General features: G+C 38.7%; 1 protein-coding gene across 1 annotated transcript in view; it reads right to left on the bottom strand.

Moving 5' to 3' along the window:
* The window catches only part of THSD7B (thrombospondin type 1 domain containing 7B), a gene marked incomplete at its 5' end in the record, with an annotated part of 807,803 nt that overhangs the window by 271,558 nt on the left and 508,852 nt on the right, over positions 1-27,393 (bottom strand). Inside the window, one exon of the mRNA XM_082630042.1 lies at positions 6,397-6,591. Coding sequence (XP_082486168.1) covers positions 6,397-6,591 — 195 coding nt within the window. The remainder of the gene's footprint in view (positions 1-6,396; positions 6,592-27,393) is intronic.

Below are 27,393 nucleotides of genomic sequence, written 5' to 3'. Positions count from 1 at the left end.
GGTTTAGCTAGAAGAGTCCTATCTTTAGAGTTAAGGACATTATATGTAAAAGTTATTGTATCCGTTTACTAAATGTCAAATAAGATGTTATCTCTAACAAAATTTGTCAGCAAGAAAACTAATGATATTTTCGTAAAGAAATTTAGATCCAAATGGGCTAAGACTTTTTTAGGTGAATGCTTTAAGAACAATTATGTCTTATTGTATGTCTACTTAAAAATAGTTTCTCCAGATCTTTTGGTAACTTGAAATTTTAGAGTTTCACTAAGTTAACTTAAATGATGGAAATTCATTGAATGTCTAGATCATTTCCAAATAATAGAAAATACTGGGAAATTAATTGCTAAGCAAGTCTAAATTTATCTGCTTTTGTCTTCCTATTTAAAAAAAAACCTAAAGATGTTTGGTTTATTGGTCACATGTCTTATACCACACTGAGGAAAAATTACTGTGAAAAAATGTGTTTCTAGAGGTAATGGAATATGTTCATAAGTTTGCCAATCAGGCATGCTCATGTGACAAACAGTTCATAACTGCTGACTTCTTGGTTTTTGCTAGAGATTGGGGTTTTTAAGGGTTGAGAATTCTGATTAATATGTGTAATTAGAATCACTAAAATAAATAAAACATCTTTGTATGCAAGAAAACTTCTTAAAAGGGTAAACAAAAAGGAAATGCATTCTGTTAAGGGAAAACAAAGTAATTTTGTCCTAAAGAGAGGTTAAGAGGAAAAGAAAAAAAGAGCAAGGGAAAGCATAGGACACAATCTGGAAGAAAAAAGGCAAATTACAGGGTTATGAAAAGAAATCCTGAGAAAGAATTTGATGTATGACCAGGGCTGGCAAAGATTAAAATGAACTTAATTGGCTGAAAGAATTCTAATATTAAAAATAAGCTGGTGCAAAAGTAGAATTTGAATTTCTCTCTGTTATGACCTCTAGCTAATGTTGGCATGTCTCCGACGGACCCTGAAACATCTCAAAGAAAGATATTAAACTAATTAGGTTTATTTGGTATATTAAATTACATGATTAACATTGTTAAATAAATGATGATAAACCTTAGGGAATATTGTATGAGTAAATGTTATCAATATAAATATTCTAGAAGTTCTAGGAAATTCCTAAAATTCAGATGTCCTACTATAATGTTATCATAGTCCAATTATCTTAAAATGTGTGTAACAGAAATAACCAAATTTCTTTGTCAATTGTAATCGTATCTTTAACCATGCCATTTTAAGTCTTTTGTCATGTATAGTTATTATTTTACTCTGTTGCTTTTATTAAAATTTTTCATCTTCAAGAAGAGTCACGGAGGACTTTTTTTTTTTTTGACAATTACAGGTTTCTGATAGCTTTCAGATTATACTGCTGAACTGGGTATGAAATTAAAGAATTCTAGTGAAAAATCTGATGACTTCATAAAATTGTTAACAGGAGATCAAGATCAACAAAACTTAATTGCATATGACTGAATGAACTGATGAATATGGTTATAATTTTTATGAACTTTTGTCTAAAATTACTGTTTATCTTTGTTTTCTTGATATAAGGAAATCTTTCCTCTTATACTATGACTAACACCAATTTGATAAGTTATAAATTTGTAAGCAGAATTGAAACATTTATCTTTTTCTCTCTTCCTGATCCCTCTAGAAGTGGAAACTCCTTATTCTTATTTTCATGGAAATATAGTTATTTGTAAAAGTTCAATAAAAATCTCTTCTCCGTTTGACAGGGCACAATGGCAACCCTGGTATATTAACATAGCTTTGACTGGAATGCCTTATTTGAGAATATGCATAGAATCAGATATAACAAGTCAGCTTTAAAGAACTAAGATGGACTTTATGGAGCCATAAAGCCCCTTAGAGAAACAGCCTAGTGCCTTATTTGCAGGGTTCCCAGCATCCTTATCAGGTGAATAAGAAAGGACCCTCAAGATATTTTGGGGACCTTGAGAAGGGAGGAATTCACCCAAACCTATACAGGTAAATCTGATGGCAAGTCCTAGGCATAATTTTCATGGACTTGAGAAGCCTTAATAAAGTTCAGTCAGGGACTGTTTATGACAAGCTTCAAAAAACAAATTTAAAAGAGCCTATATAATCAACTACTATACTTGGTACACTTATGTAAATCATCAGGCCGAGTTTATTGAAACCAGACTTATTTTGTAAACAAGTTAGTCTTAGTTTGGCTATATTTGGTGGAAATGAGGATGACTTTAGAGAAAAAATATGTTTCAGTAATATACGTTTATAGATATCAAGTTCTTGTGCTATTAATTATCTATAAGGTTTTGGTATTTACTGCCTGAAACTCACTTCCTAGATGGCTCCTGTTGCTATGTTCCATTATCACAAAAGTTTAAGTCACTTGTTAAAAGAACATTTTTAGCTTGTTTCTGAAGTTTATCACAGTAATCTATGTTTGGATAAAGATCGGATACCCTATGACTACAACCAGAAGAATATATACTGGAAAAAACGTCATTTAAAGGACTCTCTTCAGCTTAGATGGAAAGGCCCTTATCAGGTACTCTTAACTAGCTCATGCACAATAAGACTAAAGGGAATTGACTCTTAGATTCATATTTCCCATTTAAAAAGGGCCCTGCACTGGACTGGTCTATAGAGAGGATTGCTAACTTCAAACTCACCTTGACACAATGCTCAAACAGAAAAGAAACCATACCCACAGCAGGAAGAGATGAGGGCATCAGAAGCAGATAGCTATTCCAAGATGCCAGACTGGATCTTGATTTCTTGGATTTTTACAGGTGAACCAAATGTTTTTGTATCATGGGCACAATCCTATGCAACTTTTTAAAAATCTGTCTCATTTTTTGGTTTATGGTCAACTACCTACACCCAGTACTTCTGGTTCACCTTGGTGGATTTCTCTTCTCCAAGGATGTGATTGGATGGTACCTTAGAAAAGTTATTTTAACATAAATATGAATTTTCTATCAAAGTTACTCAAGCTCAATCAGAACAATGAGCTAAATTTAATTTAAAAAACATAACCTCCCACTTATCAGGAGGGACTCTTCCTCAGTTATGGAATGGATTTATACGGGTAACACCAGGCAACAGTCATTTAAGTTTAATGACTCTGTTGGGCTTGTAATAGAACATATTTAATGACTCACATAAAAACAATCAGATTTCTGCCTTAAACAATCTGCTCCCTAGTCTTGGTGATCTCAAGAACTGGTTTGATGCTGGAAGTTCATGGCATAAATCCTCACTATGACCTTATTAATACGTCTAGCTATAGAACTTGTATTCTGCTGATAAGATAGCTATAGATTTGGTAATGCAAGAATAAACAGCGTCTCCAACAAAAGCAGTAATGACTAAGAGATTTGAAATGTTTGATCGAATATATAGTTCTATATAGAATTAAAATGATTATAATACTGTAATTCTAGATATGGGAAGAAACAATCAGGGAGAATCATTTCCTGGACTGTAACAGACTAGTAAGACAGGTGGTCCAGAGACCTTTATGGTTACCATTAGAAGGGCCCAATTCAGTCATAGCACATTGAGTGGCCTATCAACGAAATCCTATGAAATCCTTGACGTAGGGCCCTAGGTCAAATTGGTCATGAAACGGCTCTCAAACTTTGGTTGCATTTATTACCAAAATGGGGGAACTTCCAACAAAAGAAGAGCAAAGAGTATGTCATTCTCCATCCAAGTCTACAAGGATTAACCCATTGCAGTCACTGACTGACCGTACACTCAGTGCTTCTAATAGAGGAAATTAAAGACAATAAAAGGATACTCTATGCTTTGAACAAACAGACCCTTAGATAGTCAGACGCACTTCAGGAAGAATTTTAATAAACTTCACTTCTTGCGTCTTCCAATACATAGAAAGCGCTATGATCATTACCTTGAGATTGCTGTTCTTTGTGACTAGCAGTAAGTTTCTACAAAGTTGTATGTTGACTGCATATATTTCTTAACAACAACAAAATCACATATAAACTAGCCTTCTCCCCTACCTCTTGGGAGCAGTCCCTCAGAGCTATCTGAGAGGCTGTCTCCGGGTCAACTGTTCTCAGTAAGCCCCTGGATAAACCTTAACTCACAACTCTCATGCTGGGCATTTTTCTTTCAGTTGACACTACTATATAATTCATTTGATTGATTTTAACAACTCATGTATTTCATGAAATTAGCCAGTTGTTTAGGTATCATCTAGATACTGAAACATACAAAGATCAATCAGCTAGGCAAAAGCATAGCAGTTAATAATTTAGAAAAGAAATTCTAAATATTAATGTAATTCTTAGGATAGAGTTTGCAAGGAAAAATATAACAGTTCTTCAGTATTTCCCTTAAAAGTATATGTTAAATAAAAGTCAAATTCATCAAAGTTTTGACAATTGATAACACAAACTGTACTGGTTGCAAAATGAATAAGTATCCTAGCATTTTCAATTATTTCATTCTCAGTTTACAGATACAAAACATCATTAGCAAACCTTCAAGACAAAGAAAAATATTGGCCATTAATTAAAAACTTTCTTTCCCTCTCAAGGAAATTCTCTCTCATCTCAAAGATATAGACAGAGTTGCTAGGATAATGGCTTCTGAAGGATTATGTAGGAACATGCAAACCAAGTTCCATTAAATTGCCCCTGAACTTGGAATTATTCCTGTCATATACATTCTATCCCATTATATTGTTAGAGAATAAGAAATTTGTTTTATCTTAGAAACATAAGCAATGTTGCATAAAATTATATATGAACAAATTTTTATAGCAGAAATATCAAAGTATAACATTTAATTTGATGTTTCTATTTGTGAGTATACATTTCACCTGTACTTACAAATGGGCTCCTGATTTGTGTGCAGAAATCCTGTTAAGCACTCTCATGGATTTTGTCAATCCATTAGAGTGAGTTAAATGTAAAACAATCTGGTATGCAGTGCTTTCAAACAAAGGTCTTGAAACTGAGAGAATTAGCACTTGAATTGCTCATGAGAAAAAATGGTCATCTGTGCTTAATTCTTCAATGTCAACACCTATTAACCCAATTATTATTTTGGCATTTTCCTTTGATTCTTCATTCCCTGAATTAAGTTTTCTGCAAATATGAAAAAACATTCAATGAAGAGACGTTCTGCCATATTTATCTAGATAAGAAGTAGGATAGGGGCTTTCCTGGTGGCGCAATGGTTGAGAGTCCGCCTGCTGATGCAGGGGACACGGGTTCGTGCCCCGGTCTGGGAAGATCCCACATGCCGTGGAGCGGCTGGGCCCGTGAGCCATGGCCGCTGAGCCTGCGCGTTTGGAGCCTGTGCTCCACAATGGGAGAGGCCACAACAGTGAGAGGCCCGCATACCACACACACACAAAAAAAGATAAAATAAAGAAGATATATATTACTACATCAATTATTTGTACATTATAGGCAAAAATTGCTCTAAGACCTTGATTAAACTACTCATTGCTTTAATTTCCATTAAATTTCAAGGATGTAAATAGAACCAATAATTAGCATATACCACAAAAGCAGAATCTATGTATGTAATTTGATTTGTTTTTTCTTTTTTTGGCTGCACTGGGTCTTCCTTGCTGCACACGGGCTTTCTCTATTGAGGTGAGCAGGGGCTACTCTTAGCTGCCGTGCACAGGCTTCTCATTCTGGTGGCTTCTCTTCTTGCAGAGCATGGGCTCTAGGTGCAAGGGCTTCAGTAGTTGCAGCACGTGGGCTCTAGGGCATGTGGGCTTCAGTAGTTGTGGCGTGTGGCTCTATAGTTGTGGCTTGTGGGCTCTAGAGTGCAGGCTCAGTAGTTGCGGCATGCAGGCTTAGTTGCTCCGTGGCACATGGGATCTTCCCAGACCAGGGATTGAACCTGTGTCCCCTGCACTGGCAGGTGGATTCTTAACCAGGGAAGTCCCTGTAGTTCAAATTTTGCCTTCCACTACTAAAATTTTAAAATATCAAGTTACTTATAAGGTAATGGCAAAAGCTAATGACATAGGTGAGATCTGCCTTTGATGTTCTTTACAAATCAAGAGACTGCTTTCAAGCTTGCTGAGATCCTGGCATGAAAAACACCAGAAACTCTGCCATTAACTACTCCAGGAAGTTGGTGGATATACTGCCATTTATGACTACAAAGATTATAAGCTGTATAGAGAAGAACTTCATAGCTTTGGAATGGTTCACATCTTTCATTTGTTTCATAAGTATTAATTGAGTATCTATTATGTGCCAAGCATTGGCACCGAGGATGCATAATGGTGGGGAGGGGAGGGGAGAGACCTGATACAATTTCCCATCCTTCTGGAACTTATATTCTCCTTGATTGGTTTCAGGAGAGCATCACTTGCCTGAAGCTAAAGAATGAAAAGCACACCCTACCTGTGAGCTGTCGCCGTCTACTTCGAGTTGTTTCACAATTCGTGGAGCAGGGCGTAAACTTGGACCAAGCAGTGAAGGTGCAGTCATCATGACAGGGTACTGTACATTCTTGCACAAGGGGAGGCATGCCATTTGTCTGCTTGAGGCATTCCGTCATTTCTGCTGACTGGTTATTACCAGAGATGCATGAGACAGCTAAAAAAAAACATGGATTCTTTTGTTATTATTTTAATTAAATCAAGCTGCTGCTGGTTCTTGGACGAAATAGCAGAATTCCCCAATGTTTGGAAAGTTTGGTTACCACTGTGATTGCAAAAGGTGTTCAACATAGCTAACCTTATTTCTTTCTGGAAATTAAACATTTATTGTTGTCAGTGGAGGTATTTGAGAATTTAATTGGTTTTATTATTAATCCAAAGCCAGCATTGACAGCAACCAAAATAACATTCAGTAATTTTCTGTATGTCCTGCCTGTGAGCATTTGATCTCTAGAGATGATACAAAACTAGAAAAGAGAATCTGTAAAAGAATAATAATAGGAGGTCCACCCACATCTCTACAAATGACCCAATTTCATTCCTGGATGGACCTAGAGTCTGTCATACAGAGTGAAGTAAGCCAGAAAGAGAAAAACAAATATTGTATATTAATGCATAATGGTACAGATGAACTGATTTGCAGGGCAGGAATAGAGAAGTAGACATATAGAGAATGGACATGTGGACACAGGAGGGGAAGGGGAGGGTGGAACAAATTGGGAGATTAGGATTGACATATATACACTATCATGCATAAAATAAATAGCTAGCAGGAACATCCTATAAAGCACAGGAAGCTCAGCTCGGTGCTATGTGATGGACCCACCTAGATGGGCAGGATGGTGGGGAAGGGTGGTGGGAAAGAAGTTCTAGAGGGAGGGGATATAGCTGATTCACTTTACTGTATAGCAGAAACTAACACAACGTTGTAAAGCAATTATACTCCAAAAAAAAAAATCAACAACTAGAAAAAAAAAGAGTAATAGGAGGACGAAAAAGGACAAAACCACCAAAAAATCATCTGAACTTTTCCTAGATTTGATTTTTGTTTACTTGTTTAAATGGCACTTATGTAAATGGCCCTATTTTTCACTTCAGTCAGTATTTTAAAAGGAATTTCTGCTTTCTACAAGTAAACTTTTTTTCCCTTGCTAACATTTCAGGATCAGTTAAAATTTTTAATTAAAAAAAAAATACAGGCATAATCTACCCAGATAATCCCCAATACAAATATCCTACCAGTTGCAGATGTTTCTCACATACTTTTTCAGCTGGAATGTCTCCAGTCATACCATGAACTGATAATCTCAAGATAAAACATTTTTGAGATTTTGCTTAATTTTTTGAGTCTTTGGACTAATGCCATTTATTTTATTAAGAATGAATGATATTTTTGTGCATCTTTTATTCACCCTAATTATGGACTCTAAGGATATATCTTTATTTTCTAGACCAGCATGCCTCAACCTTGGCACCACTGATGATTTAGATTGGATAATTTCATTTTGTGGGTACACAAGTGTGTCCTGTGCATTGTAAGATACTTAGCAGCATTCCTGGCCTCAACCCATTAGATGCCAATAGCACACACACCCTCCCAGTTTTGAAAACCAAAAATGACTTCACACATTGCCAAATGTCACCCCCTGTTGAAAACTACACTTCTCAACTGATTCCTAATCACGGATGTCTTTGAGAACATAGAGATCTGATGGCATAACTTCAGACCTACTAAATCAGCATCTCTGGGGGAGAAGTCCAGGAATATTTTTGTCTTTAAGTGTCCCAAGTGGTTCTGATCTAGCCTGTCCACTGACCACCCACTTTTAGCATGATGCCTTTGGACATGGTATTTGTTAATGGATATTTGCTGTGTTCATCATCCTAAAGAAACTATGGTTTAGGATCATTTTTATTACAGCTCTTTAAAATCTACCAAGTCACAAGGAATAAAGAGACCACAGCCTAGGAACAACATTGTTAAGAACTCTTTATATACACTTCTTTAACACAGGTTAAGTATACACAGGGGCTTTCAGTTGCCCATTTCTCTTATATTCTGAATTTGTTTCTTTATTCTGAGCACAGCAGAGAACAAGTCAATCTGAACACCATTTATCCAACTATCTATCTATCTATCTATCTATGTACTATGTACTGGTGAAAGCCAAACCTAGCTAATGCTTTAGGACAAAGGAATCAGCTAAGATGACAATGGATACACACAATACTTCCCAGTTTGTACATCTGCTCCATAGCAGGTGGGGCTATTCATTAATTTTGAACAGTTTTTGTTCCTGTTTTTATCCACATCCTAGGAACAAAATCCATTGCACATCAAACCAACATCACCTGCGTTTTCTTTGTTGGGACTATTATAGCCATTAATGATGAATAAAATAAGATACTTTAAGTAGTGTACAAGCAAATGTTACTTGAATTTCATGTTTAGATAACTAATTTGGAGTTAATTTAGGGGATTTTTATCATGCCAAGTTAATTTTTCTTTTCCAAGATGACAATGCACTGAATAATATGAAGAGGAATTTTAAATACTTTCAAAAAGTACTGCTATTTGAAAATTAAACCTCTATGAATATACAAATGAAGAGTTTTTCCAATAATAATACATTATTTTAAAATATTCACTTTCTAGGACTTCCCTCATGGTGCAGTGGTTAAGAATCCGTCTGCCAATGCAGGGGACACGGGTTCGAGCCCTGGTCCGGGAAGATTCCACATGCCGAGAAGCAACTAAGCCCATGTGCCACAGCTACTGAGCCTGCACTCTAGAGCCCCCGAGCCACAACTACTGAGCCCACGCACTGCAACTACTGAAGCCCGTGCACCTAGAGCCCATGCTCCGCAGCAAGAGAAGCCACTGCAATGAGAAGCCCGTGCCCCACAATGAAGAGTAGCCCCTGTTCGCCACAACTAGAGAAAGCCCATGCACAGCAACAAAGACCCAACACAGCCTAAAATAAATAAATTTATAAAATATTGACTTTCTATATTTCATTTCAATAAGTTTAAAATTTGAAAGCTATGATAAACATTCAATGATATTTTTAAGTTCTACAAACTGTCTAAATTAGAATACACTGGATTTATGAATCTCTATATTGAACTTTTTGCACAAGAAACTAAGAAAAATAGCTTTAGCATATGACAGAATTCACAGACACTGTTGTTAAGTGCCATGAATGCAAATTCCATCTCCAAACACCTGGGTGTTATGTGAACTGAGATGAGTTATTTAAATTGTTTATGCTTTGGTATCCTCATCTTTAAAATGAGTATTATAAGAGCACATAAACAAAGGGCTATGAGAATTCTCAAAGCAGTGTCTCACACCCACCAAGAGCCAAATAAAGGCTATTATTATTATCCTTTACATTTGTTTTAAATCAAGCAGGCTGATAGTTCTAGCAAGGATACATGCACACACTCTCGCTCACCACACCTCATTTCTTCCTTGGCCATCCTCAGATTAAGGTGAAGAAAAAACTGGGTGAATCTTCACCTGATTCTGTACTACACTTACAATCACCATTAGTCAACCGGTATACTAGATATGCCCTTAACACATTCAATGCATTAACAGAACTACGTAGCATAAATCAGACCCATCACTACTGCACAAAGTGACCCAGTAGTCTAATGGAGGCTTTGGAGGATTCTAAGGGCCACAGAATGCATTCAGAGTTATAGTATGAACTTGACCCACATTAGACTGAAGACCATTGCTCTAGGTTATCACTGATGATCAGCTCAGGGGTGAGTGACAATCGATATGATACATAGCATGCAATCATCAGTTTAGGCCAGGCATTATGGTTCTCAGATTTCTTCAAGTTCAAGATCCTAATTTACTTTCAAGTGTGAAAAGAACCACTAGAAATAAAAGCATGAACAAGTTGAATAAAACAATTTACTTCTTGGGAATGTTCTAGTATAAAAGGAATCATTTAGTAAACATTTATCAAATGATTGGGCATTGAATGATACTAGAGGGTAGGCAAAAAGTGAAGAAATAGCAGACGAGAAGTATGCAGGACTGGAAACCCAACAAAGGAAAGATGACAGATACATAAAAAGGAAATGAAAAGGGAAGACATTTAGAGTAAGTGGGGATAACTAGTAGCTAGAGGTACAACCCAATTCAGAGGCCCCTTCCACTGGGCAACTCATGGGCAAAGGATATTTTTAAAAATTTTTATCTTATATTGGAGCATAGTTGTGTTAGTTTCAAGTGTACAGCAAAGTGATTCAGTTATACATACATATGTATCTATTCAAAGGATATTTTTAAACTATGTTATTTTTAATCTACAATATAGTTCTGTGGGCAATATTAAGTGTGTATAGACTCCTTAAGTCAAATAATTTCTTTGAGGACTAAATCAGAGGTGGTAAGTAGAGTGTACTTATCAAATTGTGGGCCTTGGTGTTTAACAGAACTAAAGAGACTTTCTTTTTTTTTTTTTTTTTTTTACTGTTACCTTGGGCAAATTATGTAAATTCCACTAAAACAATTAACTCATCCATACAACGGGAATGATAACACCTACATCTTATGATAAATTGATGCAGATGAAGTGTTTAGCACAGAACTAAGCACTTGGTACCTCTGCCTGGAGAGTTTCTATTATTATGAGGAAGTCTATTGGAAATGAAATGTAAGACATGGCTGCAAAGAAGATTCCACCATCTCTTGCCTTGGCTCAGGAAGAATCTTCCAAATCCTACCAAACCCTCTTGACCCCTAAGAAATGTGACTGGAGTCTCCCTTAAATTATAATGTTGAAGTCAGTAGGCCCTTCCAAGGACTGCATGGCCCTCCCAAGGATATTGTGTTATATTTCCAAGTGATGCTCTTGCATTATGCTTAGTGTCTATAAAAATGGGGCTACAGTAAAAGCTACCACATAAGACCACAACTCCAGCAAGTCAGAAACTGGAATCTAAGGTCTGCTGGGAATTCTTTCCAGAAGCACCAAGATCAAAATCCCTAGTACTTAAAGAGTCTAATGAGAAAAGCGTGAGTATTTGCACAAAAGAGTGCTGGCCATATTTTCACCTCACTTACTGAGGTGGTCATATCCAACAAAAACAGGTGCCATGCCCCTCTGTGCTAATGCTGAATTCATGAGAATTTTAATATCTAAGTAATACTTAGGGGCATATATTGTAGCAACGCTTTTCAGATCATTAGGAGCATTTGAGCTTCATTACTGATCACAAGAAGAATAAACATAAGGCAGAAAAAATAGCTTATGCCCTGGGATCAGGAATAAACCTTCTTAAGGTCACTTTCTCTACCCCCATGGCAGACTAGACACTAGGCTGCTTATACACCTGGATCTTTATTACCTATACCTTCTTCCCTAATAGACCTTACTGAAATTGACCCATTTATTCATCCATCCATCCATCCAATCACTTGTTCACAAAATATAAGGAATTATGAATATTTATAGAAGTATTTTCTGTGTGTGTGTGCAGATATACATGTACATATAAACAATCTAGCTTTGGGGAGGCTATAGTAGTGGCAGTGACAGGCAGGTAGACAGATAATAGGAGCACAGTAATGTAGTTTCCCTAATGGCAATAACCAATGGGGAAATCCTGGTAAACAAGAGAAAAGTAGGTACTTCAGTCTTGAATGGAAAGGATGTGTTCAGGGCAGGCATGAAAAAATAGGCCATTACAGAGAATGGACCTGTCAGACACCTGCTATTTAGTTGAACTCTGAGTTCTGGGACTTTTGGATCACAGCACATCACTTGCAGGTCACAATCTAGAGAAAAGATGTCTCTTTTGATGTTTTTAAGTATTTAAAATACTGTACTATACTAGTGGGAAAGGTCTTTCCATCAGGCAAGGAAGAGGTATTCACTAGTGACCATTCCTGTCATATATTTCTACCTGGAATGAATCATTTAAGCAGAGTGGCAATTTGATGCTTAATTATATTTTATTTATTAAACTTGAAATACTGCTGTCTTCACTGGAGGAAAATTGTACTCCCAGGTAAAATTAGCTCACATAGCTGCAGAACAATCTCATTGTGCACTGTTTGAAGTTTAGCTATCTTAAGCTTTGGGCAGAAAGCTCTCAGAGTAGCTGCCTGGAACAGATGGGTATTCTCATTAAGGAATGATGGAGAAACAGGTGGTTGAGCTAAGCTATTGAGACAAGAGCTCTCAGACAAGAACAGTCATCTGGTAAGTGGATATGGTCGGGTGACCTGGAACCCTCCAAACATCTCTGTGATGCCTGAGGTCACATTTTCCTATTTACAGTGTCTAGCAATGTACATAACACATAGAATTGAGTTCAGCTTGATCTTTCTCTTAATCACCACACAGCCTGAGCCTTGGGAGAAAAAAATCACCAAAAAGGGGAAAAAGTTACTAATTGCTTTCTGCTGTTATCTGATTATTTTCAATTCTAGCAACATGAAAAGGAATGGCTTGGCAGGAAATGTAAAATTAGCAGAGAATTTAGCTAAAGAAATAAAGCAAGGACCTGTATGAATTCTCAGTGTGTCTCGTAGTTAATTTTTTGAAGACGCTGGCTGTCAATGTGGGACGGTTAGGCAGCCTTCTTAGGCGTTAATGGTGACTGAAATCAGCAGATTATTAACTACTACTAAATGGCTAGGCTTTCTGCCCCCTATCGCCTCTAAACTCTGATAGTCAGACATGGATAAGTTTGTCTTCTTTTCAATTATGGTCTGAAGAGGGCAGGGGTTGCTGGCCTTATAATAGGAAATGATAACGTTCTACCTGGAAAGACTAAGTAAGCGATGGAATCTGCTACTTCAGATCTATTCGCATTCCTCATCTTCACCAAGGACACCCACATTACTTCCCCAAAGTTGCTCCTGACCAGAGTTCAACTCTAACAGTTGACAAGGAAGAGTAGGAAGAATTTGTTTCAAGAGGTCATGATTTCCAGGAAATGAGGGTGACATGCTAGAAAAACAGAAGAGCTATCAGCTTGCTGTCCTGCAATCGTGAACTGCTTCAACCAGGTACAGAACCCAGTTTACATGCACATCAAGGAGAGGAGGGGAGGGGGCGGGCAGCCACTGCTCAGCTAACACAACATTCGGACAACGTGTTCTATAGGGCAGACCCTGCGCTGGTGGCCTGGGATACACAGATGAAAGAAACATGGAAATGAAAGTTCACTATGCCCAGGGTCCTGCAAGAGCATGGCTCTGGGGCCTCAGGCACTGCGCAGTCAGGAGCCTTCCTGGATGGAGGGGACGCATGAAGGGTGAGTAGGATGCACCTAGTGAAGACAGGAGCCTGGCACACCTTATGCCTGTGCAGAGGAACAAGCAATATAACAGGCCAGCTTCCCGCCCTTGCTATGCACGTTCTAAGACCCTTGACCTCTCCTTTGATAAGGCTCGTAACATTTGTAATGACATGTTCCATGTCTGTGTAGCAAGGTCCCTAATTTAATGATGCAATGCCAGGTTGCCCCTAACACATGTGGGGACCAGCATTGGAATACAAGAGGAGGTCACAAACCACAAGACTAAAGAGTTAGAAGTTATCTTTGAAATTTACAAACCTGTAATAGATCAGTTCTATTCTCCTACTTAACATGTATGTCTTCATGACTTGGAACATGAGGGTTCACTAAAAATCCTGGAATGACTTGGAGTTTCAGGCTGGAATGTGGCAGCACAGGGACTGTGGGCCCAGCCCTGGGTGTCTGGCCAGCCCTCTTCTCCTTTCACTCCCAGCTGCAGTCTACCCACAGAGGGACCATCTCACACTTGTGAGTGGGCACTACAGTCAATCCCCAAAAGCTCAATACACAAATCAGCCACCCCTGTCCACCCATCAGATCTAGGCTGTAGAGTCAGGCTCAGAGAAGAGGCCCCATAAGTTCTTGAAGCTGGTTCAGGGCCATTAGGGCAAGGAATTCCAAAGTCCTGACAGCTGAGCAGGGTTTAGATAAGGGGATGGATGGGGAAGCATGGGCTCCAGTAAGGCTCCTTGCCTGTGGGAAGGAACAGGCTAGAAGAAGGTCAGAGAAGGGCCCTCTAAGGCACAGAGGCCAGGGCAGGCCAGCTCTTGCCGAGTCTAAGGACAGAAATGCACTCCACTCCAATGATTTCATTATAGACTGATACAATCTTTCTTAAGAACTCCCTTCCTAGCAGGTAATCAGGAAAGGTACAAACGCCAATTAAAGCTCTCTCAGTTTTGGCCAATTTAATTAGCCTCCTTCCTATTTGAAATAATTATTTTTCAGGTAAATGTGCAGTTTTTCTTCCAGCCATTTCCCTTTCCCCCCTCCAGGATGGTATCTGGGTGCCTGGCGGCCAGCAAGGGTCTCAGATCTGCACGAAGAAGGGCCCTGCCAGCATCTGCAATAAGAGTGGCCCTCGTCCACCGGCTTGCTGCTCACCCTAGTGACATCCACCAGGAAAGTCTCGCTTCAGGGTGAAAATCTCACAAACCATTCCCTCTCGGCCTGATGAGGGGCTGTTGTCATCTAAGCTGATGAGAGCTCAGCCCACCTGGCTACCTCCTGGTGTGGCATATCTGGCTGGGGCCCCGTGATCAGTGCTCTGGGAGAGTCAGAGCAGGTTCTGCTGTGAAGCCTGACGGCACCAGCAGCTATCCCACCCTTCCCCGGGCATGAAGGCATTTCTGCAGACTCTCTGTAGCACGGGAAACCCAGGGAGCTTCTGGGGCGGCAACAAGGCCCTACTTCTGGAGTGGCGCCCCGTAGGGCATCTCTTCCCAGAGTTCTTTTTTTGTTACTGTTTTTTTTTATTGTGGTAAAAGTCATATAATATGAAACACACTATTTTAACCATATTTAACTGACAATTCAGTGGAACAAAGTACATTCACATTGTTGTGCAACTCTCACCATCATCCAACTCCTGAATTTGTCACCTTCCTAAACTGAAACTCTGTCTCCATTAAACACTAACTCCCCATTCCCCCTCCCCATCCCCTCACCCCCTGGCCCCTGGCATCTACGGGTGTACTTTCTGACTCTATGAATTTGACTATTCTAGGTACCTTGTATAAGTGGAATCCAACAGTATTTGTCTGCACCTAATGCGTACTGGAATGCATTTTTAAGGTTAACTCAATATATGTCCTGCAAACTAATTGTACCTTTTTCCTTCCTGTGCTATACAGTAGGCATTCACCAGCCATCTACTTCATACATGGTAGTGTACTTACATCAATCCCAGCCTCCCAATCCATCCCAGAGTTCTTCCCAGAGTTCTAAACAAGACACGTTGCAGAAAACCCTCAGCTTGCTTCTGTTTCCTTAGCCAAACTCTCACCTCTAAAACGTCGGCCCTGAGTCAGGGAAAACCATGACACACGTGTCTTCTGCTCTGCTTCCCTGCCCTGCAAGCCCCCCTTCTCTTTTACTACCAATCACCCACCTTGGCAAGAAGGAGGGCTTTTCCTTCTCCCTGTTTGAGAGACACATCCGCCTCCCATCTGAGGTGGCCTTTATCCTGTCCCTGTCTGCCTTTAATGGCAGACAGGAAGCAGAGATAGAAATCTGATTGGATTAAGGACACACATTTAAAAGCATTTAAAAAATATTGATGTGAAGCCTGCTATACACATGCTTCACCACCAGATCCTGAGGCCCTGGAGAGCTGAGCCTGAACTAACGTGTTTCCTGAAAAGGGAGCACACACATTAAGGCGCCCCTAAATACAGCAGGCAGATTCTCTGAAGCCCCACCATGAGGTAGGAGGCAGGGGTCACTGGGCAACCCGCCTCTGGAGAGCTAGGTGTCGGTGCTGAGGACTTAGATGCTCTCCTGCACAGCTCAATTGGTCCTTTACTTTCAGGAAAGATTTTTGTTTGTTTGTTTTGCAGTATGCGGGCCTCTCACTGTTGTGGCCTCTCCCGTTGCGGAGCACAGGCTCCGGACGCGCAGGTTCAGCGGCCATGGCTCACGGGCCCAGCCGCTCCACGGCATGTGGGATCTTCCCGGACCGGGGCACGAACGCACGTCCCCTGCATCGGCAGGCGGACTCTCAACCACTGCACCACCAGGGAAGCCCCGGAAAGATGTTTTTTAATGTTAATTTGTTTCCAGAGTATTACTGTTTTCTGTTGCCACTGTAACAAATTACCAAAACTTTAGCCGCTTAAAAGAACAGAAAATATTTTTCTTACAGTTCTAGGAGTCAGAAGCCCAAAATCAGTTTCCTCAGGCTAAAGTCAAGATGTCAGCAGGACTGGTTCCTCCTCGAGGCTCTGCGGAGAAACAGGCACCTTGCCCTTTTCAGCTTCAGTGGCTGCCTACATCCTTCACTCCTAGCCCCTTCCTCAAACTTCAAAGCCAAGAGTATGGCATGAGCACCGTCGCTTTTTCTCTGTCTCTTTGCTTCCGTCATCATACTGCTTCCTGCCTCCCTCTTATAGGGTCTTTTGTGATTGCATTGGACCCACCTGAGTAATCCAGCCTGTTCTCCCAACAAGATCGTTAACTTAATCAGTCACATCTGCAAGGTCCTCTTTGCATGTAAGGTAAGATATTCACAGGTTCTGGGGATTAGGGCCTGGTCATCTTGGGGGCTGTTAGCCAGCCTACAACATAGGGCAAAGGTATTTCCTCCCAGCTCTGAGGCACTGCATCATCCACTAGAGTAAGAACAAAGCCTACCTCATCGATTTCCAAAAATAAGAAGAAAAACAGAGTTGACACAATCGGGTTTATCATGCCTTCCCCAGTCATTGTTTTCACAACAGGTTGGTTTTGTTTTGTTTTAATTCTCTGGATTTTCAATCACCCTGCCCGGCTTCCCTCAGCCACTCAGGCTACCTTTAGAATTACTCTCCCCACCCTCTGTTGGGTATCCTCAGGGAAAAGAAACAGGCAGACTTATTTCTTATTCAAGACGAAGCATAAGTAAGAATGTACATCTATATCAAACAAAAGTGCATTCCAATGTCAAATACCAGGATTTGGGTGAGTCTGAGCCACGTGAAATGCAAAGCCACTTTCTCCCATCCAACTATAATGCTTCGATTGTTGGCTTCATGAGTGAATGAAGGGACAATCTCTGCAGAGAAGTATTGAAATTGAGAAGGGAGTGAGAACAGCTAGAAAGAATAGGAAGTTCTAGGTCCTGGAAAAGAAGGCTACATCTGTCTAAGCTCTCATTCACAGCAAGCGTGTCTTGTTGACCCTGCTCTGAACTGTCCACTGTGAATGATACAGTCCACCCCATGCTTGAGAGCCAAGAGCTAGCCAGGGTTGGGATGGACATCAATGCGGGCTTTCAGATGCTGTGTGGAATCGTCTTCCCAGCTTGCCTGTGCCTAGTTTACTCTGGCCTCAGGGAGAGGGAAGGGCTGCTCTAATCCTTCCCCTAGGTGGCCAGCACTGGTATGGGGCACGGCCAGGAGCCCTGGTAGCATAAGTGGGAACTGACAAGGAGGCCCCCTAGCATTGCATCTTCCAGGACAGAGACGGGGGTCACCCTGGCCTGACCAAGCCAACTTCACTCAAGAACCAGACCCAGGCCCTTCTCCTTCAGACATCAGTCACCTGAGCTCAATCTACCAGCCATTCCACTTATTGTAATTCTCCCAGTGGATGTCCTAGCAATTCCATTTCTGTGCCAACTGTATGCAGTAGAGAAGACATTTTCACTTGCTGTTATCCAAATGAGGCAATTTGGAATTAAAAGCCAGTTCTTGCCATATTCCAAGGGTTTTCATTTTCCCCTTGTATTTTTTCTCTGTGCAGAGCACAGTGGGTAAAAGCACAGTATTTGGAGATCCCATTCTTCAAAAACTACATTTGAATAAAATGTGTGCTTATTATTACATGCTAAATGACATAACATGCAACTTTTGAGTGGAACAGTGTGAGCTGTGGAAATTGAATTAAACAGTAAACCCTTAATTGCTTGTTAGGGTGCTTTAATTGACTCATGAGTACCATATGGGAAGCTGTGTGCCTGCAGGAGCCCAATTATAAGCTTGCTTATGGAAAGATACAACTCACTTTGCATGTTGGAAACATATTCCCTAGTTATTGTTGCCCTCTCAGGAAAAAAGAAAAGAATTTTCAAATAAATAAGAAATGCTTAATAAGCTAATAATGTAAACATAGTCCCTTGGTAACCTTGAAGCATTGTATTCAGGTTCTAATACAAGGTCAGGAAATGAACAGTTAAAAATGCCCATTCATTTTATTCTAAGGGATTTTTAAGTCCTGAGTCTCTCTGTGTTCACAGCTAACCAAGGAAATATACACAGGTAGGGCTCTTGGCTTCAAGGGATTTGTCCCCTAATTGAAAAACACTGGCAAGAATTAAACACTTCAGGAAAAAAGTGAACAAAATAAAATTACAAATGATTCATAAATTATATCAAAAACAAACAAACAAAAAAACAAACAAAAAGGATAGCTAATACAGGTGAGAGTAACAAAGGAGGAAGGGAGATCTTAAACTCTGACAGCGAATCTGCTGTGGCAGATTCCAGAAGGAAACGCTAGGACTTGTGGTCAAATTACCCAGCCATGGTTGGAAGCAAAGTGATCAGGATCATCTGTGGGCCTTGGGGAGTGGGAAACACAAGTCCAAGTAGACTACCAAGTAAAATCAGGAAATCAGAGTTTCCAGCCAAGCCGGGTGAGCACCTTCAAAAACTCGACTTGAGAAAGAGTAGTCATTAAGAATCCTAAATCCAAGGAAAAAAAGCATGAAAAAGTCCTTCTCTAGGACACAGGGTAGCCTGACAACTATGTCTGCATGCACACAAGTGGTCCTGGGGTACCTTTAGACCTCCAACGATCTCCATTAGCCACAATTAAACCATCCAAAATAAATATTTAAGTACAGAGAGCAGCTTGCTTGTTGATGAAGCTGCAAGGCTCTTAATTAATCTCCAACCACTCCCTCCCCTAAGCCAGACCAAAAAAATGTATACTCAGAACAGACAGGACAGGTTATGCAAACTCAGCTTTAAAAGTTCTCAGCCTCTCCTTCCATTTAAACTGCCTCTCTGAGTCCTTCCTCCTATAGAGAAATATTAAAACCTGTCTGGAAGAAAGCCATTTATAAATGCATATAAATCATCACATTCAGTAAGACAGTTGGCAGCCATCACTCTAAATTAAATCATGACAGTGAACAGGAAGGAGCCATCACCACAACCAAGCTTTTTATATACATCAGTGACTCTCCCCCTGATTTTGCAACACCTTAGAGTAGCTCCATTTATCTCAGTTGACTTTCTTTCATTAAAAATAATTCAATGGGGAATGACTGCTCATGGTAGAGTGCTTCTTTTGGGGGGTGATGAAAATGTGCTGGAATTAGATTGTGGTGATGCTTGCACAACTTTGTAGATACACTAAAAACTACCAAATTGTACACTTTAAAGAGTGAATTTTCTCTCAATGAAGCTACTAGAAAAACCTCATCATTTAAATATTCTGAATCTCAAATAAATCAATATAATTTTAGAAAAAGAGCTCGGAAGTCATATCACAAAATTGTCAATTAGATGCTGCATTTCCAGAAATACTGGGAATTAGAACTTTTTACCAGCCAGCCAAGAAATTATTCTCACAAAACTTATGCTCAACACCATTTATATTAACTTTCATAAACAATTAGTAATAAAGTTAAGATTTAATTATTAATGCAGTTCTTTTCTCATGTTTCTAACCTGCTAGGTTTTATTTTTAACTTTTTTCCTTCATTAAGAAAAAAAGACATTTGCCTGGACTTTCTGTGGTGCCATATTTACCAAGTTAGAATCCTGCCGAACTCTATTTGGAGGATATAATGTAACAGTTTAATAGAAGACAGAACTTCTGCCCTATGAGGGCTCATAATAAGCAACAGAATACTCAGCTTCCAGCAGGTGAGGAGAAAAGGCTCACTAAATATATCAATATATATGATATATAAATGTGTTTAGAATACACGACCATTGCATGGTGGTTAATTTCTCACCATGTGATAAAAATCTGTCAGGTAAGAAATCACCTCACTCCCCTTATAAACATGTGTTCTTTTTCTTTCCTTCCTTTCTTTCCTTCTTCTTCTTTCCTTCCTTCTATATCATGGGCTCATTAGAGGTGTAAACTAATGATGAGATGCTTTCTAGTGTTTCCAAGTCATTTTTCTCACAGCCACTAAAAAGACATCAGATGAGATTCCTTCAGAAATATCTTCCACATCTAAATTCTGTGTTCTTCTGTCACATGAAGCCCTCAAGTCAAACTGTATGAAAGTTTTTTGAAATTTCTTTCATATGTCTGGAAAAAATTCATACACACTTTGTTCTACAGAATATTGTCTATAAGTATGCAATATGCTAGAAGCTTTATGCTTCTCCGGTCCCTATTATATGTACATGTATAAGGGAAATGTATATTTGGCAGGTGTGAAAGAATGAATATGCTAATTCACACACTGCATGTGGAAAGTGGTTTATTCCATTTTTAAAGGAATATGGCAGTATTTACATAAGATTCACCTGTATCTCTGCAAACAGCTGTTGTGCAACCAACGACTAAATCAGGAGGAAAAATGGGCTGGGTATTTTTTAACAGTTGCTGTGGGTTTGACAGATGGATGGTGCTTCAGTTACCTGCTGCACTTCACAGAAAGGCACAGGGAAGAGTTGGGCCAAATCACTGCAGCAAATAATTATAGATTTAAAAAAAAATGGACTTCCTCTTGGAGCATAAGAGATAAGAGTCTTCAAAGCCTTTGTAAAACAGAAATTTTAACTATATCTGCCACGAAATAAGCTATCTTGATAATGAGTGCTGTATTATTACTCAGAAAGCTAAACTTCATGTCATATAATCATTCCAGTACCAGTAACTAAGTAACCAATGAGATGTGAAACTCGAATTTAGAAATAATTTGGTGTTCTCTATTGAAAAGCAACTTCAAACACCCAGGATATTAATTGTTGCATTGCTACAGAGAAACAATAAATCAGCCCCATACCCACATTTAAGAAACAATAAATCAGCCCCATACCCACATTTAAGAAACAATAAATCAGCCCCATATCCACATTTATCTCCCCCCCTTACTAAAGCATACTACATTTTCTTGTGGATCTGTTTACTTAAAACATCTAAGGAACTCTTCTTTTTCTACAAATGATTTCCTCTTTGTAGATCACTATGGGTACTCACGCTTTACATGGAACCATAATCACTGCCATTATAATAAATTGTCTGTCATGTACAAAGCTGATGTCATGTCAAGAAGACATTTGTTTTCATTTTCTTGTCTCCTTCTCCATAGACTCTGCCAAGATGCTGCTGAAATTATGTTTATCCATTCCCATTTCCTCTTTGGTCCTCTGGAGACCATGCATTTGCTACATCCTTTATGATAAGCAAATTTGTTACACTTTTTAATTCTGTTCTAGAATCTCAAACTTAATAAAACCTCATAATAAAAGTCTGAATAATGGCGTATTCAGAGGATCACATGCACTATATATATTCACTGGTCATACAATTTCGTTTCTCTCTCAAAACTTTTTGATGAAGAACAATTCACTTCCCCAAATATGTAGATGGATTCCTGAAAAGTTGTATGCAAGAAATATGAGGGAAATGAATCTATTTTAATGCAACAGGGAAGCCTGCTATGGAAAGGCTTTCTATCCAGAATAATGGTATTTAACCTCAAAGGTGCATTTTTCAATGTAAACAGTCAATATTGTGCTTACTGTGTGAAACTGAATTTGTTTAAAGTGATGTATATCTCAAAATCAAATGCCTCCAATTTCTTTTTCTTTTTTCTAGATTTTTTATTTTTGATGTGGGCCCTTTTCAAAGTCTTCATTGAATTTGTTACAACATTGCTTCTGTTCTATGTCTTGGTCCTTTGGCCGTGAGGCATGTGGGATCCCAGCTCCCCCACCAGGGATCGAACCTGCACCCCCCATATCTGAAGGCTTAGTCCCAACCACTGGACTGCCAGGGAAGTCCCTCCACTTTCTTATGTGTAATTTTTTACCAGCTAAAATTAGCTGAATTAAGGTTAAAACCATCTTCCAATGCCTTACCAGTTATGAGTGAAGCTGGGAACTTGATCTAATTTTACTTTTAAGCACTGAGAAATAATGAATCTTAATGTGACTAACAATATTCAATTCATACATTTAACTACTTTGAGGAAGTACTGGCCACCTGCGTGATTGTAATCAGATCTTCTCCTAATAACACATTTTACACATTTGTTTCAAATATTCACAGCACCCAAGTGAAACTTGCTTTACAGCCAGAGTTCATGCCAACAACCCAGACCCAAGAACAATCTGAAGAGGCAACATGACCAGTCAGGAGAATGAGTCTGGCTCTGGCTTTTCTTATAATAGCTGCATGACCCACTGGGCTAGGCTCATTGAGACTTAAGTGTATTTATATGCAAAATGAAGGAGATGGACCAGGATGAGCTGGGTCTCTTCCAGCTCTAATACTCCTTGATTATATCATGAGTACATGCATGTACAAAGCATTTTGTTGTGTATTGTTACCGTCCATGGTTCTACTGAGAACGTGCAAGATTAGCACAGCCAGCTGGTACTAAAGCATTTATGCATAATTGTTTTTATTTCACTTAGTGACATATTGTTAAGTACACACAGCATGCTAACATATGATAGGAAACATTCTACAATTTTGGTAAAAACAAATTCCATACTTCTTTTAAGAAGGCATTTTAGATAACAAATATAAATTAATTAGACTTCCAGGTAAAGATGGCAGAGTGGGAACTTGCATACACTTCTGATTCCTGCTAACCTTCATTAAAATTTTGTGAGTCCTTAACACACTAAAAGAATGGGACAGAACAGAATGGTGTCATGGTTCTGGAAGCTGTAAATCAGGGGACAAGAGGTAAAGGATTAAACAGACTGAAGAAAATATTAAATTCTAAAGTGTAAACTGCAAAAGCCAAAGATTAAGCTGTCTTACAGCACAGAATCTCTAGAAGTGGGGTTGAATGGGGGGAAACAGGGGTGTTTAAAAGAGCAGAAATTGCCCAGAGTGTTTATAAAGCAGTCAGATGCCCAGCTCACTCCTCATGACACACTGCAAGAATATTGACTCCCCTCCACCCAGCCCCTTTGCAAAAGACTGGAGGTTAAAATGACCATATCATAGGCTCACTGAACTGGAAGCAGCCAAAGACCTAGTTGAGAAGATTTATGATTACTTGATCTTGGTCATACTACACACTTAAACCTCTGACCTTCTTCCCTAACTCAGCTCCCAGAAACTGACAACTAAGTCTTCCTCCTCAAGGCACCCAACGTGGAAGTCTTCTTTAGGAAATACAAAGTACAAGAGGAAAGACCTAACTCTGTTGACATAAAAAGTTTCCCAACTGAACAGCCCAGCTGGATCATGCTATTCTTAAGCTAGCAGGGGCAGCCAAGTTCATGTAACTCGACTTTGCAACTTGTAAAGAGAAGCAGAAAAACAAGGATTATCAGGTATCTGAGGAAAATGTCAACATAAAAGACAGAGTAACCAATACAGACCATGAGATAAAAAGTTGAAACACATTGAAATCTTGTAAGGGGAAGAAAATTGAGAACAAAAGGACTAACACTAAAACTATATATATATAATATATATATATAATATTTCAACCATGACTCTGGAACTGAATAATCTGGAAGAGGAATATTGAGCAAATAAAGATCCTTTAGAAATTAAAACAAAGTAGCAAAAACTAAAAAAGAAACTCAACAGAGTGTAGGATTAAGTTGAGAAAATCTTTTTCAAAGGCAGAGTGAAAAGACAAACAGATGGAAACTAGGAGAGAAAAAGATTTAGAAAATCTATCCAGGAGGTCTAACATCTGAATTTTAGGAGTTCCAGAGCTAGAGAACAAAAAAAGTTTATGGGGAGAAATCATTAAAAAAATAGTTCATGAGAATGTAAAGGGTATATATTTCCATATTAAAAGGTAGTTCTGAATGCTTAATAAACACAATATAGATCTATTGAGGGTACATCTTAGTGAAATTTTCGAATAATGTAGACAAAGATCTCAAATGCTTCTAATGTCTCACCCCTACTAAAATCCAGAGGGAAAATATCTACAAAATTCTGTGTTTCTAGCTTAAAATTTTATACCTCATCTAATTATCATTCAAGTGTGAGAACAGAATGAAGGTGTTTTCAGACATTCATGGTTATGAAAACTTTACCTCCAAATCCTTTCTTAGGAAACTACAGAAGGATGAATTTCACTAGAAGAAGAGAGTAAATCAACAAAGAGCAGAAGACAGAATGAGAAGAGGGGATGATGTTGGAGAGAGGTCCCAGAATGGCAGATATGAATATAGCAATTGAGCTGAGATTGAATAGGTCAGAAAGATCCGTGAGAGTTTTTCTGAAATATGAGACTGATGGATCTGATCATCTTGAGAAGACATTTACTCAATCAGCAGAGTTTGCAGTTTTTTTCAGTGCTGAGAAGATGAAAAACAAAGTAAAGAAAAAAATCTAGAAAATGATTAACTCCAGGATTAATAAAATGTTACATGAAAAGAATGATTATCATAGTTCACTTACACATGTTAAGGCTTTCAAAAACACTGATACAGTTATGCTAATATAAACATTGAATATATTGATCTAATAAAATTACATAATTACTGTACGAGATAATGAGAATTGTGCCTGCCTAGTTAGGGCAGGGTGAGACAAGAGAGCTACATCCTTATAATTCATAGTGGGAAGGCAGTAGTTAATGCTTAAATTTGAAAATAGAAGAAGCCACAAACCAAACACAGTTTTTGGAGACATGATTCAAAAAACAACTTAATTAGCTAGAATAAATGACAGTAGTTGACTCTGGGGAGGGGCAAATGGAGGCAAACATCATAGATTATTTAAATTTTTTAGTCTTGTAGAACTATTTGACCCTTCAAATTAGGGACATGTATACATCTGATAAAAATAAAAATTAAAATGAATGAGGGAGTGATTAAAACAGACTAAATCTAACATTTAAAAATATTCTCACAAGTATATATAATAGTATATTGAATCAAATGTATAATATATTGGAATATGTATCATAAATACATACAAAGCCTTTCAATTTTCCTCCTGTGGCCAATATAATACAAGGGAGCATAATTCTATATTTTGGTACTCTAGTATTCCACCTATTTATTTCTTATCTTTCTCAACAAAACCAACAGAACAAAAAGTGGCAGGTTTCTTTTTTCTTCTGTCTTTGTGAAAAGAACAGAAACAGCTAGTCCTGCATTTCATTTATTAATGGCTTACTATGTGCCAGTTATTCTATTTAGCATTATGAAGTAAAAACACAAAAAAAGAAGTCTAGTCCTTGGCTTTTTTTTTTTTTTTTTTTTTTTTCTTTTTGCGGTATGCGGGCCTCTCACTGTTGTGGCCTCTCCCGTTGCGGAGCACAGGCTCCGGACGCGCAGGCCCAGCGGCCATGGCTCACGGGCCCAGCCGCTCCGCGGCACATGGGATCCTCCCAGACCGGGGCACGAACCCGTATCCCCTGCATCGGCAGGCGGACTCTCAACCACCGCGCCACCAGGGAGGCCCTAGTCCTTGGCTTTTGACAGCTTATGTGGTTGGTTGAAAAGGAGGTTGGTTAGATGGGTGATGTAATTTATTTTCAACCTCCAAAGGAGAAACTACTAGAACAGGATGCAGAGAAAACTGCTGATAACAGAAGTCAAACTGATAAAGATGATATGCAATGGTTATCAGCTCATAATGAGACAGGAACTAACAGGAACACCAGGGCTTCCAAGAGAGAATAGTTATTACTGATCTGTGAGGAAAGGTAAAGGTAGCTGTTTACTTATAAGTTTTTGGTTCACTTCCTTATTTAGAACTATTCTGCCTTTTTCAGGACATTCAACCCCCAGTGGCTACTGGCTTAAAAATCACATAATCTCAGGTTTTTTTTCCATGTTTCTATTTCTCCATTTCTAAGAAAGTAGCTTTAATTTCTGTATCTCTTTGATTTCACAAGTCACAAAGAAATAGTCCAGTGCAAATCCAAGACACTGGACATGAATTCTATTATTGAGGGCATGTCTACTCCTCCAACCTGCTGCTTGCTAAAGCAAATAATGCCAGAAATCAATGTGAGAGACTGCTGACCACAGTTAACAAAACCAAGTCGAAATAATCTGATTTTATTCTCAGCCAAGACAAACCCATTAGTGACTGTGAGGGATCTGCTTCTGTCCAAACTGTGCAACCTTTTGGTGAGAAGAGATGCAAATATACATTATCTGAAGTTGTTTCAAAATAACACAAAACAAAACCCAGGAAGGATAGTGGGCAAGTGCAACCCAAAACATCCAAGAAAATGGTCGTAAAAGAAACCAAGAAGACTCAGTAATCTATATCAAAGTGAGAATGAGTGTGAAAAATTCTAAGCAGAGTTAAAAGACTGCTATTTAAATATGATTGAAGATTCCAAATGTCATATTTGTCTTTCTCTCTCTGACTTACTTCATTTAATACAATAATCTCTAGTCCCTCCATGTTGCTGCAAATGGCATTATTTCATTCATTTGGGATTGACATATACACAGTACTATATATAAAATGAATAACCAACAAGGACCTACTGTATAGCACAGGGAACTATACTGAACATTTTGTAATAACCGATAAGGGAAAAGAGTCTGAAAAAATAGATACATATGTATGTATAGCTGAATCACTGTGCTGTACATCTGAAACTAACACATTGTAAATCAACTATACTTCAATAATAAACAAATAAAAAAAATACAATTGAAGATTCTGAAAATTACATGATGGGAGTTTTTTGTGGTCAGGATTTCAAACGCAAATAACATAATGAACCCATTTTCTGGGTAAGTAAGAATTAGGAATTAATGAACCAGGATAGAGCTAAAAC

This window comes from Mesoplodon mirus (assembly GCF_964341445.2).
Source record: "Mesoplodon mirus genome assembly, chromosome: 8".
Lineage (NCBI taxonomy): Eukaryota > Metazoa > Chordata > Mammalia > Artiodactyla > Ziphiidae > Mesoplodon > Mesoplodon mirus.
The sequence above is the reverse complement of the archived record's forward strand: the minus strand, read 5'-3'. Positions and strand labels throughout refer to the sequence as shown.